This window comes from Dipodomys spectabilis, unplaced genomic scaffold (assembly GCF_019054845.1).
Source record: "Dipodomys spectabilis isolate Male_0828 unplaced genomic scaffold, ASM1905484v1 ptg000043l, whole genome shotgun sequence".
Taxonomy (NCBI): Eukaryota; Metazoa; Chordata; class Mammalia; order Rodentia; family Heteromyidae; genus Dipodomys; species Dipodomys spectabilis.
In genome coordinates, this window is record NW_024870720.1 from 30406186 (window position 1) to 30422616 (window position 16431).

The 16431-nt window shown below is 38.9% G+C and overlaps 1 protein-coding gene across 2 annotated transcripts in view; it reads right to left on the bottom strand.

Moving 5' to 3' along the window:
* The window catches only part of Ccdc158 (coiled-coil domain containing 158), a 76471-nt gene that overhangs the window by 8880 nt on the left and 51160 nt on the right, over positions 1 to 16431 (bottom strand). The window contains exons 17-22 of one of the 2 annotated variants that reach the window (XM_042678434.1): positions 16124 to 16216; positions 15251 to 15376; positions 8296 to 8456; positions 6162 to 6221; positions 2718 to 2777; positions 621 to 688 (exon numbers count right to left, since the gene is read on the bottom strand). In XM_042678434.1, coding sequence (XP_042534368.1) covers positions 621 to 688; positions 2718 to 2777; positions 6162 to 6221; positions 8296 to 8456; positions 15251 to 15376; positions 16124 to 16216 — 568 coding nt within the window. The remainder of the gene's footprint in view (positions 1 to 620; positions 689 to 2717; positions 2778 to 6161; positions 6222 to 8295; positions 8457 to 15250; positions 15377 to 16123; positions 16217 to 16431) is intronic. The other variant, XM_042678435.1, reaches the window with a different exon arrangement.

Consider the following 16431-nt stretch of genomic DNA (forward strand, 5'->3'; position numbering starts at 1 on the left):
GGTTATTTTTTAGATACTGTCTTGCTTCTTACCTGGGTCTACCTAGACTATAATCTGTCTATGTTTCACTTCTTTTGTAGCTGGGATGACAGACATGCACCACAACATCCGGCTTCTTCCAGTGAGACAAAGTCTCACAGACTTTCTGCCTAGGCTTGCCTTGAACCACAATTTTCCTGATTTCAGCCCCTTAAGTAGCAAGCATTACAGGTGTGAGATACTTGCATCTGGCAAGGTTGTGCAGTATTTGTCTATCAGAGGGTATTGAACAATGAACAACATAAATTATTAGTAAGTTACACGGTATGTTAGAAAGATGATATGTAGTTCAAGGTGTGGGAAGGGTGTAACTTCTAAATCAAAAGTGGATTTAAGTCTCATTGGAAAAGTGAATTCTGAGCAAATCTATAAAGAAGGTGAGGTGGTGAGCACAAAACCTGGCATATTCAAGGAACAATTTAAGGATGGATAAAGCAGAAGGAGTAGGAAATAAGACCAGAGAGTTAATGGCACTCACTGGCTATTGTCATGAATTTGGATTTTGTTTTCATGGAGAAGAGGGGAGTGGGCATGGTAGAGTTTTAAACAGAATCTGTTTCTCTGCTTTGTTGAGAACTCACCTGTAGATGGGAATGCGAAGCAACTAGATGGGTCTTCCAGGTCTCCTGCATGTAATGTGACTGGATCTCTGGAAGCATAAGAGCAATGCAATGCTGTTGCACAAACACAGCACTAAAGTCTGGACAGAAGCAAACTACACAGACAAACTACACAGACAAAATATGATGCCTATAGTATCAGCTCAGTGAAGATGACAATCAGTTATGATGGCTATCATAGCTTGGAAATCTTAAAATACCTTTGAAGGAGACTCCGTTGCATTATATTTTTGGATAAAATGTAATAATAAGCTAGGTGCTAGTGGCTCATACCTGTAAACCTAGCTACTTAGGAGGCTGAGATCTGAGGATCACGATTTGAAGCCAGCTGAAAGTCTGTCAGACTCCAATAAACAATAAAAAAGCCGGAAGTGGAGCTGTAGCTCAAGTGGCACTAGTCTTGAGCCGAAGAACTCAAGGACAGTACCTAGGTCCTGAATTCAAACCCCAGGACCAGCACACGCATAAAATGTAACAATATCTATTTTTTTTTTTTTAAATTTTATTTTATTTTAATTGAGAACATACTGTACAGAGGGGTTACAATTACATGGGCAGGAAAATGCATACATTTCTTACCAAGCATTGCAGCCTCCTCCTTTGTTTACCCTTCACCTCCCTTCCCAGCCTCCCCCCAAACAATATCTATTCTTATTAGAAAGTTGAAGGCCTGGATCATCAGTAGAGTTCTGTGTAATTTTAATAGCTAGAAATCCTAATCACTTTTCTGTGGCTTCTATACACTGCCATCAAAATAACTCACTTGAAACTTAAAAAAAAAAAGAGAGAACAAGAGGAAAAATTGCTAGTACTAATTTACAAATAAACATATAAAACATATAAACATATAAAACATAACTAAGTCAGTAAATTGAGTCAGGGCTGAGAATCTTACATCATTTCTAATGGTGGTTCCCTCTGAGAAGAGTCATAAGTCAAATCTCTTTATACTACTAAGATGTTAATTACTTTTTATCTCTCAGTATCTCAAGAAGCCTAATAGAGGTTGATAGCTGATAACACAACAGAATGGACTCTCACACAGATAGGAGAATACAGCTGCCTTTTATTATTTAATGCTAGCCATTAAACTGTAAAACAGTATCAGTAATTTTTGAGAATGTAATTTTTTCATAATAAAATATTAGCTTCTTCAGTTCCTAGTTCTTTCCCAAATAGCTCTGTGTTGGTCACAAGCACACACTTAGTTCTAGTGTGAGCTCCCCAGCTGACCAACTGCATGACTATGGCAAGTTGTTTCAGTAATCAGAATTTTTGTTTTTAAACTACTAATGGGAAAATAGTGCCTGCCTCTAGATTAGATTAGACATAGATTAGCTCATGTGATAGCTACATGAAGTAAGTTTAGAACAACTGAAAAATAACAACCACTTTTAAAATTGGAATGTTGTTATTAATGTTATTATTAGCAGAACTGGTATTTGAACTAAGGGCCTTGCAGTTATTAGCAAGTGCTCTTCTACTTGTGCCACTCTACCAGTGTAGTTATTAATAGGTACAGTAGAGTGTTAAATATCCAGGTAAAAAGGAAATAAAGATAGCATTTCCTTTTGGTTAAAAGACATATTTAGAAAGATTCGAGTTCACTGTACTGTGGTCAAGTGACAGGAAAAGTAAAAAAAAAATTAAAATACTGTCTCGAGTTATTGATTAAACAATTTATTTACTATAAAACTACAAGTTGATCATGCTTGGTGTTAAGGATATAGTGATGAATAAGCTTAATTATTTTTATTGGTATCTTAACTAAAATTTAAATAATAGCAACCATTAATATGATATGAAGATGGTATGGATATTTCTATTTTTATAAATAGTGAAAAGATAAAAGATAAAAATAAAGTTTTCTCCAGTCAGTTAGTAAATAAACAGACCTTATGACAGTAAACAACTTGATTGAGCACAGGGAAGTATTAGTCCTGCCCACTGTTATATTCCGAGGGCCTAGCACAGTGAGTAGAACATTATAAGGATTTAATGATCTTCCAAATTAGTGAACAGTTGTGAAATCTGGGGGCTGGTAATGTAGTTTCTTACCTGCTAAGGGTTTCACTTGACTTGCTGCCTTCAGTGGATTCCCTTAATGAGTTGTTGCTTCTGTTGATAGGAGGATGGGAAAAATTAAACTTCACAATGCTCTTTTCTTGCCAATATGGTAAAAGTTAATAATCTGTCCCCCTTTTTTATGCTGTTCCTGGGGCCTACACACTATCCCTGAGCTTTTTTGCTTAACTAGCATTCTATCACTTGAGCCATAGTTCCACTCACTTACAAAAGCCACAAGTGTCTCATAGATCTTCCTGCTCAGGCTAACTTCCAGCTGTGATCCTCAGATCTCAGCATCCTGAGTTGCTAGGATTACAGGTATGAGCCTCTAGCATCTGGCTTTCCCCATCCCTCTTCTTTTTGATGTTAGGAATTGAACTCAGGGCCTTGTGCATACTAAGTATATGCATTACCACTGAGTTACACCCTAGGACTATTTATTCTTTTGTTGTTGTTGTTGTTGGCCGTGGGGCTTGAACTCTGGGCCTGAACTCTGGGCCTGAGCGCTGTCCTCACTCTTCAGCTTAAGACTAGTGCTCTACCATTGGAGCCACAGTGCCACTTACTATTTATTCTTTTTTACCACTTCTGTTTTTTTTCTGCTTATGTGGTGCCAAGGAATCGAACCCAGGGCCTCATGCATGCCAGGCAAGCATTCTACCACTGAGCCACCTTCCCAGCCCCTATTTATTCTTATAAAGGGTAAATTGTAATAGCTAAGATAGATCATAAAGCATTAAGTTTGTGGTAAAAACAAAACTGTTTAGCTGAATGTTAATTTAATTTTATTTTATTAATTTATTTATTTTGGATCCGGTTGTGGGGCTTGAACTCTGGGCCTGGGCGCTGTCCCTCAGCTCTTCAGCTCAAGGCTAGCGCTCTACTACTTGAGCCACAGCGCCACTTCCAGCTTTTTTCTTTTTGCTTATGTGGCGCTGAGGAATCGAACCCAGGGCCTTAGGCATTCAAGGCAAGCACTCTACCACTGAGCCACCTTCCCAGCCCTGAATGTTAATTTTAAACAGGTACAGATACGAAAGAGTGAGAATGGACCTCTGCTTAGAGAGTAGCATGGGAGTAAAAGCAGGCTGGGGACAAGTTAGAAGATTCTTCAATGTCATGCTTGAAGGTCTCCATGTCTATTGCAGAGCAGTGGGGAACTACTGGAGATTTTGAAACAATGGACTCCATGTCTTCTGAGAATAACAAATTAGAGTTTGCATTTTTCTTTGTTCTCAGAAGTTGTCTTTTTTATTAGTATACATTGGTTGTACAAGGGACATTTCAGCCACCTGGTGGTGATTCATGCCTGTAATTCTATTAGCTACTCAGGAGGCTGAGATCTGAGGACCATGGTTCCAAGCCAGCCCAGGCAGGAAAGTCCATGAGACTCTTTTTATTTTTTTAATTTTTTTATTGTGAAAATACCATACAGAGGGGTTACAATTACATGAGCAAGGTAATGAGTACATGAGTACATTTCTTATCAAGCATTGTTGCCTCCTTTGTTTCCCCTTACCATCCCTTCTCATCTCCACCCTCCCCCTGCCTGCCCTGTGCAACCCCCCTCCCCAGCCCCCTCCAAAGTTGTAAAGTTTGTTTTTTGACATAACGTCTTGTACATCTCATTGTTGCAATGGGCCCACCTGTATCCCTATTTAAACAATTTGTTTTTTCCTTTCCCCTCCACAAATTGTATCAACATCAAATACAGTGAAAATAGGGGTTATACAGTGGGGGAAGGATATACAAAGCAACAAAGAAATCATTTTATAAATAAGTTAGAAACAACAGCAAGAGAGAAAAACCATTTGAGTCCTTATCTTGGGGTTCATTTCGCCTAACATCATCTTATCTGACTGTTTCTGCTTGTCCCAGACGTATACTAATTATTATTGCAAATAAGGGAAACCATGGGACCTATGTTTCTTTGGGCCTGGCATACTTCACTTAACATAATTTTTTCCAAGTCTTTCCATTGCCTAACAAATGGGGCAATGCATTGCCCCGTGAGACTCTTTAACTACCAGAAAACAGGAAGTGGTGTTGTGGCTCAAGTGGTAGTGTGTTGCCTTGAGCTAAAGAGCTTTGGGACAGTGCCCAGGCTCAGAGTTCAAGCCCCACAACTTGGAAAAAACAAAACAAACAAACCAAAAAAAAAAAAAAAAAAAAAGGGAGGTTTTGGGCCTGGGTGCTGTCCTGAAGCTTTTTAGCCCAAGGCTAGTGCTTTACCTCCTGAGCCATAGTGTAGTGTCACTTCTGGTTTTCTGGTAGTTAATTGGAGATAAGAGTTTCACAGATTTTCCTACCTGGACTGGTTTTGAACCATGATCCTCAGAGCTCAGCCTCTTGTGTAGTTAGGATACAGGTGTGAGCCACTGGGGCCAGGCTAGAAGTTGTCTTTTTTCTTTTTTGGGGGGGGGGCTGGGGTGGGGTCCAGTCGTGGGGCCTGAACTATGGGCCTGGGCGCTGTCCCTCAGCTTTTCAGCTCAAGGCTAGCACTCTACCACTTGAGCCACAGCGCCACTTCTGGCTTTTTTTCTTTTTGCTTATGTGGTGCTGGGGAATCGAACCTAGGGCCTCATGCATGCAAGGCAAGCGCTCTACCACCACCTTCCCAGCCCCTAGAAGTTGTCTTTTCTAAGGGTCTTATTTAGGGTTGCAGATTTCGTTTTATGCTCTTTTTTGTGATTTCACTTAAAATTCAGCTATTTGATCACAGGTGAAAAAAATAGTGTTTTCAGTAAACTCTTTGTAACTTTACATTGCGATGGCTATTGCTTCTCTTTGAACTACTCTCTCTTCAAAGTTATATGAGCCATCTAAACTATTTGTAATGGTAGGAAGGTATTTTTGATATGGCATCCCACATAAACAGCTTCATGTGGCTAAACCCCAGTGCTGGAGTTGGGATGCTGAATGTTCTTCAAAGGCAAGGCTTTGTGGGAGGTACTCATGTCACAGGGATCTTACCCAAAGGAGACTGTGGGACCTAGTCTCCTGATTTTTTTGGCTGTTGTTTTATATCTGGGTGATTATAATTAGGTAAGCAGTTTTCTCTATGGACTATCCATCATTTGCCATTTGCCATCCCCAAAAGAATCCCAAAGCAATAGGTCACCTGATCTTAGACGAACCTCCAGTATTATGAGCTAAATAAACTTTTATGTTAGTTATTTCTGGTACTTTGTTATAGTGACTTAAAGTTGACTAATACAATCAGTAAGGCTTAAAATAAGCCCCTTAAAATGTCTATGAAGTTAATTTCTAGGAATCAAGATACTTAGCACATTTCACTGAAATCTCAGGTCAAACAATATAGCAGCTTTCCTTTACTGAAGTCAATATGCTGATTATACAGATAGACTTCTCAAATTATCAGGCCGCATATAATATTCTTGGAAATTAATCAGATTCAGAATTTCATCTTCTTACCTGTGGCATAGTTCTGCTCTTAGACTTGATTCAGTAATACAGTCTCTTACTCTATCATCTCTGTATAGACAAATAAAACTCGGTTAATTATATGCAGATTAATATCTAAACTCTGGATCTTTAAAAAATAACCAGTTGCGTACATGTATTTAATTTTTCTTTAAGCCACAACTTAGGCCTCTAAGCAAATTTAACAAAGGGCTGCCCTTGGAATTCATCAATTTAGATGTATTTCCCTCCATGGATTCTTAAGCATTATCAGAGTTTAGGCTTTATTGACAAGGTCATTCATAGGATGACAGAAAATTAATCTGAATTCTCTAAAGACAGGGGGCAAGTAGCATGTTAGTTGCAATCCAATTCAACTGAAGCCCATCAATAGTGGCTGGAATGATGGAAGGAAATCTGAGCCATTTAATCTTTGGCATTGATTAGAGCTTTGAATTTTGTTACTTCTAGCAGTACTGCTGAGCTTCGCAGGAGGAGGTAAGTCAATCTATGTTGCAATTGACTCATATGCCAAAAAAATATCTAAAACTTTGACTTAAAAAGATACATTATAGTTATGACAAAATAATATTCCTTGATGGAGTGACCAACAGAGTATTTCTGACATTATTTGATTCAGATAATTCAGTGTTATGGGAGATAACTGAGTTATTGCTAATATTTTTTATTATGACTAACAATATTATTTATAATAATTAGATAAACCCAGATATTTTGCCACCTTGTGTTCAGATATTAAGCTAAACATCTTAAGAAACTGAAAATTGTTTACATATGTTATTATATTTCAGAAAGTATGACTTTAAGATATTTTCCATATAATGAGAAGTTGATGTAAAAATGGCCTCAATGCCAAAAATAAATTTTATCATATTAAAATATTTTAACATAAGCTAATGTAAGTGAGAACATAAAATTTAAAGGCATTATTTTGAAAAAATATGAAGATATCACTGATTTCTGCAGGTATATATACATGAAGAATCTAGTAAGCTGGTTGGATTCTTTTCATATCTGACCTTTTATTAATCTGATAGAAGTTACTGTAATGAATAAATAGGGAACCAAGACTTTTCTTCTTTGCTTATACCTATGTATAAGAGCTTCAGAGCTTCAGCAGCTGTACCACTGGACTATGTATTTCAGATAAATCAACCATTTGGGGGGGAATGGGTGGCAGTACTATGGTTTGAGCTCAGGTCCACTTGTAAGGTAGGTGCTCTGAACTTGAAGCACTTTACTGGCTCAGGTCCACTTGTAAGGTAGGTGCTCTGAACTTGAAGCACTTTACTAGCCCAAATCAACTGTTAAGACTTCTGGTATTTCTTTTTCCTCTTTTTTTTTTTGGTTGGTCGTGGGGCTTGAACTTGGCCTCAGCGCTGACCCTCAGCTATTCAGCTCAAGGCTAGTGCTCTACGACTTGAGTCAAAGCACCACTTCGTGCTTTTTCTGCTTATGTGGTGATGAGAAATCAAACCCAGGTCCTCATGCATGCAAGGCAAGCACTCTACCCCTGAGCCACCTTCCCAGCCCCTCTTTTTCCTATTTCTCATTTGTGAAATGGGATACATAAACACTGTCCCACCTGTCAGAATTAGTTCTTGTGATATGGGCAGGAAACTTGCTGGGGATTACAGATTACTACATAATATAAGATAAATAACACCTCACACTGACTATTTCTGAATAGAGGCTATATTATTTTTTCTTAATATCAAGTATTTTCTTTTATATAACTCCTCTACTTTGATATTGCTTTTCTTGTTAACTTCAGATTCCCTTTGTTTCCCAGAGAGTAGTAAAAAATGAAACTTAATGGTGAACCACTTCTTTTTTTTTTTTTTGGTCGGTCGTGGGGTTTGAACTCTGGGCCTGGGCGCTGTCCCTCAGCTCTTCAGCTCAAAGCGAGCACTCTACCACTTGAGCTACAGCGCCACTTCCGGTTTTCTGGTGGTTTATTGGAGATAGGAGTCTCACGGTCTCTCCTGCCCGGGCTGGCTTTGAACCACAATCCTCAGATCTCAGCCTCCTGAGTAGCTAGGATTACAGGCGTGAGCCACCAGCACCCGGCTTGGTGAACCACTTCTGAGAGGAGCTTTCTCATTCTGAGCACAGGCAATCTTACACAGCCACACTCAAGGCTCCAAGAGATGGTGTTCTCCCATCATCCTCAGCCTTGCTCAGAGGCACGGCTGGCTCCTCATTGATCACACTTCTCAACTCTTGCAGAAGCTGTTTCAGGTCTCTTGTTGGATCTTCCTTCAGTGTGCTTCCCTTCATAGAGTGCTGAAATAAAACAATGTGTAAAACATGACACTTATTTTTCAGAGTTGTATGTTGTTTACTATACAAAATAATTCAACTGATAAACAGAAATTATGGGAAAACAAGAAGAGGAAAATAAAAATAATCTGAAATCTTACTGTACAGGGTTAATTGACCATGGCTAATTAATAATCAGTAGAAGATCATACCTAAGTTATATATGTATATACAGACAAATAGGTGTGTATTATATACACATACATATGTACTAGATCACACATGTATCTTTAATTCTAACCAGTATACTATAAACATCCTTTCCATGTGATTATGTATTTTCAGCTGTACCTAGGCAAAATAATTTCAATTCCCTGTTGAGGGTTAAGCATTCTTTTTGCCTGCGCTGGCACCCAAACTTTGATCCTCTCCCAAGTGCTAGGATGGTAAGCATCAGCTGCTCTGCTGGGCTGACACTGATTTACTTCTTTTTTTTTTTTGCTAGTGTGGGACTTGAACTCTGTGCCTGGGCGCTATCTCTGAGCTGTTCAGCTCAAGGCTAGCACCCTACCGCTTTGAACCACAGTGCCACTACTTGTTTTTAGTGATTAAGTAGAGGTAAGAGTCTTATGGACTTTGCTGACTGGGCTGGCTATGAACCATAACCTTCAGATCTCAGCCTCTTGAGTAGCTAGAATTACAGGTGTGAACCCTACAGCCTCCGGCTCTGATTTACTTTTTTTTTTTTTTTTGTCGGTTGTGGGGCTTGAACTCTGGGCCTGGGCGCTGTTCCTCAGCTCTTCAGTTCAAGGCGAGCGCTCTGCCACTTGAGCTACAGCGCCACTTCCGGTTTTCTGGTGGTTTATTGGAGATAGGAGTCTCACGGTCTCTCCTGCCCAGGCTGGCTTTGAACCGCGATCCTCAGATCTCAGCCTCCTGAGTAGCTAGGATTACAGGCGTGAGCCACCAGCGCCCGGCTCTGATTTACTTTTTAACTCTCAATTTTCTGGTATGTTTGTTGACTCCACAAGACTGAGTAGTAAATACACCCAAAAGATACCCACACATCTATGTTTCATATATATTTATCATATATATTTAAAAAAATATGGAGCCGGGCACCGGTGGCTCATGCCTGTAATCCTAGCTACTCAGGAGGCTGAGATCTGAGGATCATGGTTCAAAGCCAGCCAGGGCAGGAAAGTCCGTGAGACTCTTATCTCCAATAAACCACTAGAAAACCGGAAGTGGTACTGTAGTTCATATGGTAGAGCGATTGCCTTGAGCTGAAGAGCTCAGGGACAGTGCCCAAGCCCAGAGTTCAAGCCCCACAATCAACAAAAAAATAAATAAATAAATAATATGGGGCTGGGAAGTTGATTCAGTGGTAGAGTGCTTGCCTTGAATGCATGAGGCCTTGGATTCAATTCCTTAGAAAAAAGCCGGAAGTGCAGCTGTGATTCAAGTGGTAGGGTGCTAGCCTTGAGCTGAAGAGCTAAGGGACAGCACCCAGACCCAGAGTTCAAACACCAGGACTGATAAAAAATATATATATACATAAATATATTTATCATGTATATGTATATATACACATACTATTAAATATTACATAGACATAAATAAAAATGAAATCATGTCATCTGCAGGAAAGTAGATGGTATAAGGAGGACATTAGACTGAATGAGAAAAGCTAAACTTGAAAAACAAGATACCATAAGTTTTCACTCATGTGTAGAGGCTAGATTTAAAAGATAAACACATTCTTGGACATGTATATACATATACATACGTAATTATATATGGATAAACGTAGAACATGAATCTAACTAAAGAACTATTTAGGAGGAAAAGGGCAATAGGAAAGGGAAAAAGAAAGAGGATGAATAATTTTGAAATACATTGTAACTATATATGAAAACAACATAAAAATTCAATGAAAGCTGTGATCTCCTAGAGGTTGGGGGCAGGAGAAGAGAAGTAGCCTTTATTGGAGGGGTAGGTATTAGTGTCAGGGGATGGTTTAATAAGGAGGGTGGAAGAGGATGGATATGGTTGAAGTACATTGTTTGCATCCACAGAAAACAATGAAACCTGTTGAAATTGTTTCAGGAAGAAGAGAAGAGGATAAGGGAGAATGAAGAGGAAAGGAGATTGATTGGAATATATTGTACACGTATGTGGAATTGTCACAAGGAAATCTCTCCCTGTGTAATGTATACTAATTTTACAAAAATAAAATGGATGAGTTTAAAAGAATTGATATCTAAAATAGCAAAAAACGAAAAAAGTAAAAGCATAAAAAACTGTTAAAACAATAAGAAAACATCCCTTTTTTTTTTTTTAGGGGGGGTCTAGTGGTGGGGCCTGAATTCTGGGCCTGGGCGCTGTCCCTCAGCTCTTCAGCTCAAGGCTAGCACTCTACCACTTGAGCCACAGTGCCACTTCCGGCTTTTTTTCTTTTTGCTTATGTGGTGCTGAGGAATCGAACCCAGAGCCTCATGCATGCAAGAGAAGCCACTCTACCACTGAGCCACCTTCCCAGCCCCATCCCAATTTTTTTAACTGTATTTTTTTGTCTTTTCTTTTTTGGTACTGGGGATCGAACCCAGGACATTGCACTTGCTAGGCAAGCGCTTTGCCACTGAGCTACATCCCATCCCCATCCCAATTTTTTTAAGTAGACCAAAGTTTTGAACAGAAATTCTATTAAAGGATGTGTATAGATGGTAAATAAGCATACGCAAAAATGGATAATATCATATAACATTAAAAACAAGAATGGTTAGAATATTTGCTTAGCATGCATGAGTCTCTGCATTCAACCCTAGAACAAAAATGTAAAAAATTAAAATAACTTTTAAAAAATACTTAAAAAAAAACTCTTAAAATGGCTGAAATCCAGAACATTGACCATGGCAAATACTGATGGAGGTGTGGGGCAACAGGAACTTTCATCACTGTGACAGGGTACAAATGGAACAGTCACTTTGGAAGTCAGATAGGCGGTTTTTTATAAAATAATAGAAGCCAGCCATCATGCTTCTTGGTGTTTATAAAAACATAATAAAAACTAATATCCACATAAAAATGTGTGCATGGATTTTTATAGAGATTTATTCAAGAAGTCCTTCTTAGGAGATGGCTAAGCAAACTATGGCACATCAATACTATGGAATGTTGTTCAGCAATTAAAATTAATTAGTTCCTAAGCCATGAAAATACATTGTAAAGTCTTAAATGTATGCTACTAAGTGAAAGAAGCCAATCTTCCTATATTAGGAGTTGAAATCAGGACCTCAAATTCTTGCTTGTCTTTTTTGCTCATGGCTGGCTCTACCACATGAGCTATACTTTTATGTCTGGCTTTTGGCTGGTCTCAGATTTCTCATCCTTGGCTAGCTTGGAAATGAGATTCTCAGATCTCAGTTTTCTGAGTAGCTAAGAGAATGAACCACATTTACATTTTGCAAATTAGAAAATAAGCAAAAGGAGGTAGAGGAAACCATAGTGGGTTAGTAAACTTCTACCATGTTTACTCAGTGAATGAGAAGGTTCTGATAACCGAAGAGACCAGATTCTGAAGAAAGAAAGAAGAGAATCAGGAACCACAAAGGAAAGACAGAGAAAACAAATCAGCAGAAGCAGAGAAGGGTTCTGACCTTCAACTCCCAGGATGGGGAGGGTAAAGCTGAAGACTCCATTAGAAGGTAAAATACATCTTGGTAATAGATGGCTAATTCTAGCTGCAGGATAAGTCCCACACATTGTAAAAGCTGTAATCTCTATTACAAGGATTTGTGAGACAGTGACTACTCTAATATGTTAGGCTGGCCTTGGTAAAGAAAGGCATTCTATTTGTTCCCCTTACCTCAGAAGGTGATTGATGTCATCTGGAGAGGGTGCCTATTGTTGGAGACTGAGTCACTCTGGAAGCCTGAGGATAAGGGACAATCATGGGCTAAAGGAATATTGGTAAACCTTGCCACCGACTCTGATATGAGCTGATCACAAAATGTGGTTGACAGGAAGGAGAATTTTAAGCTGCGAACTGTGCTGGTAGCTTAGATGCAAGAGAAGGCTGCTGAAGATGCCTGGCAGATATGAGAAACAGAGGCTTAGGATTCTCTGTGGAGGCACTCACTGAAAGCCTGGGCATGGTCATCACTCTAGTGGCCCATGGAGTTGAGTGGTTGTGATTAAAATGCCTGGTGAAGGTGCCACTGGAGGGAGCTGGGGCACTGAAGAGTTAGATATGGAAGCCTCATCCTCCCTTGCAAGGAGTGACTCCAAAGACCAGCGTGCTAACAAAACTTTGAGCCTCCAGGGTCTCCTCTCTGCTCTATGGGTAGATCGCCAGGAGGGTCAAAGCCCTCCCACTCACACCTTCTGAAATACATGATACCCACAGTCATTTATACTCCACAAATACATATACACATATATATATATGCATGTATGTGGATACATGCATGTATATGTATATGTAAATATATGCACATATAGGAACATATACCTATACACCTTTGTGGTTCCTGATTCTCTTCATCTCCTTCTATAGGTATCTGTGCCTATACATGCATAGATAAACGTCTATCCATCTTTCTATTTATTTTGGTATTGGGAACCAAGTTCAGGATCTTATACATGTTAAGCAACTGTTCTAACATGGAGCTATATCCCTAGTCCTACAATGAACATTTTATAAAGCAATCTATTTGGAAAATACAGTTTTTTTTTGCTGTTTCATGTATGTGTGCATGTGTGTGTGTGTGTGTGGAGAGAGAGAGAGGCAAGACATATATACCGTCAGACAGAGACAGAGAGACAGACTTTTTTTTTGCCACTCCTAGGGCCTAGGCACTGTCCCTAGCTTCATTTGTTCAAGGCTAGCACTCTACCACTTGAGCCACAGCACAACTTCTAGTTTTTTTTTTTTTTTTTTTTTGGTTGGTTGTGAGGCCTGAACTCTGGGCCTAGGCACTGTCCCTGATCTCTTCAGCTCAAGACTAGCGCTCTACCACTAGAGCCACAGCACCACTTCTGGTTTTTCTGCTTATGTGGTGAGGAATTGAACCCAGGCCCTCATGCACGCAAGGCAAGCACTCAACCACTGAGCCACCTTCCCAGCCCACTTCCAGCTTTTTCTATGTATGTGGTACTAAGGAATCGAATTCAGGGCTTCATGCATGCTAGGAGAGCACTCTACTACTAAGCAGCTTTCCAGCCTAAATATACATGTCTTGAAAATAATATAGTTTTACAATACTTAAAAGGGATATATTTCTTGTCTTTCCTCTAGCCATTTCTCAATTCCAGTGAGAAAGAGAATTATCCTGAACTTCTAATATCATTAATATTCTTTTTTTTTTCTTGGTTGTGGGGCTTGAACTCAGGGACCAGGTGCTGTCCCTGAGCTCTTTTGCATGATCATAGCTAATACTCTACCACTTTGAGCCACAGCTCTACTTCTTGTTTTCTGGTGGTTAATTAGAGATAAGAGTCTAACAGACTTTCCTGCCTGGGCTGGCTTTGAACCATCATCCTCAGATATAAGCCTCCTGAGTAGCTAGGATTATAGGTGTGTGCCACCAGCACCAGCAGTATTCTACTTCTTAATAGAATGTTCAATTATTTTCAGTGAATACATCTTTTAAGTTGTGAAAGGAATCTATTTCAATTTTATCATTTGAATGGTATAGGCATAATAACGAGTAATATGGATAACTAGGAAAAGTACTGGTGATCATGTTGCCATATAAGACAGGACTTTTTAGTAGTGAAACTTATCTTCATGTGAGACATATGGTATAAGTCTCATTTTGAAGAGTTAAGAGTCAAATACTGGTTATAAGGAATCTACACATCTTCAGAGGAAACAAGCCTGGATTTCACACAGTGCATATTGTTTTCTTTTGCTCTATAAATATGAAAAATTAAACTACAAGTTTTATGAGTTACTCTAAAGGGAAGAAAACTAGCTTATGATTAATATATTTTTACTATAAACAAATTTGTTTGAACACAATGTATTTTTTTTTGTCGGTTGTGGGGCTTGAACTCTGGGCCTGGGCGCTGTCCCTCAGCTCTTCAGCTCAAGGCGAGCGCTCTACCACTTGAGCTACAGCGCCACTTCCGGTTTTCTGGTGGTTTATTGGAGATAGGAGTCTCACGGTCTCTCCTGCCCGGGCTGGCTTTGAACCGTGATCCTCAGATCTCAGCCTCCTGAGTAGCTAGGATTACAGGCGTGAGCCACCAGCGCCCAGCTGAACACAATGTATAACATATAACTTCCACCAGTTGTTATGTCTATCACCAGTTGCCCACAGCATTTGAGGTAATGTTTACTTCAGCCATCTCAATGTTTGCTTTGAAAAGTGTAATTGTTCTGTTCTGTTGTTTGTTTAATTTTTGGTAGTTTAAGATTTGCACTCAGGACCTGGTGTTTGCTATGTAGTTACTCTACTATTTAAGCTACATTGCCAGCCTTTAACATTTGCTTTGTAATCAGAAAATGCTGGTGATATATCAAAAGAAATTAACAAAAGAAATTAATATAATGTTATTAAGTAATTTACCTTGGTAATTATTGCTGGCATTAATACCAATGAATATTTCATTTTTGTTTTCCCCAGAAAGTATCTAATAGTGTAAAAAGTATTTGTCTGGATTTAGTAGATTTCTAGGAAGATGTCTAAATATCAAATCTAGTAATTAAGAGTTCCAGTTAAAAATAAGCTAATTTTTAGTGAAATGTCCCTCAACGTAAAATTATTTACAAATGACATCATTTGCTTATTGACTAAAGACTGTTTCCTTACATGTGACAGGAAGCTGGCAGTAGACTGAGAAGATGGCACATTAGAATGAGAGCGAGTAACAGATGCTGCCTGAAGAAGGCGTGGTTTCATTGAAGAATTTGAGGTATATCCTGGTCCCTGAAGTTCCTGGCAAGCAATACAGATATAAAGAAATAATGCTAACTCACAATAATAAAGCTTTGTAAAATTAAAATACATTTTAAAATTTCAGTCAATATCCACTATTGAGACTTTAAAATATGTCAGCAACTTTAAGGAGTATTTCTAAAAGCACATCCATTTCAGTGTAAAATGTACTAGTTTTCTAAAAATACATTTTGTCATGTAGGTTACATTACTTTTGCTATTCCTCAAACAAGCCGCACATTACTAGTTCTTTGGGTCTTTGCACTCCTTGAACTTGTGCGGGAAAAATTTCCCTTGGGTATTCTCAAGGGAAGTACTTGTGAAACTTGTTTAAGTTGTTTACTGTCAAGTAAGGATAACGTGTGGTGTCTCAACTTGTTATCATAAATAAAAAGGATGGATACATTATGTAAATATATTTGAATTTTGTAATTGTTAGTATCATATAATAGTGAAAGTACATTTAAATGTAAAGTACATTAAGAACAGTGCACATAAACAATTTTTTTTTTTTTTTGGGTCCGGTCGTGGGCCTGAACTCTGGGCCTGGGCGCTGTCCCTCAGCTCTTCAGCTCAAGGCTAGCGCTCTACCACTTGAGCCACAATGCCACTTCCGGCTTTTTTCTTCTGCTTATGTGGTGCTGAGGAATCGAACCCAGGGCCTCATGCATGCAAGGCAAGTGCTCTACCACTGAGCCACCTTCCCAGCCCCACATAAACAATTATTAATGATGAAAAACCTCTTACTTTAACATCCAAAGTGTGCTGAAGTTTTAGGCGCACAGATTCTTGTTCTTGGCGCTGTATTATATCTTGACATTCTGCAAACTGCAAAGACGCCTACGATCAAGCAACCATAAATGGTTTATGCTCTATTCTTTATGGACTTTTATTTCATTAACCTGCAAGTGTGCTATCTCTTCAAGGACACCCACTATCTCCATCAGCTTACCACTTTGCAATTACTTGTCTGTTTTTTTTTTCAGTAAACTAAGGCTATATGTTTATTCTTTGCATACTCAGCCTATACACAAAATTCATAAAATTTGATTTGT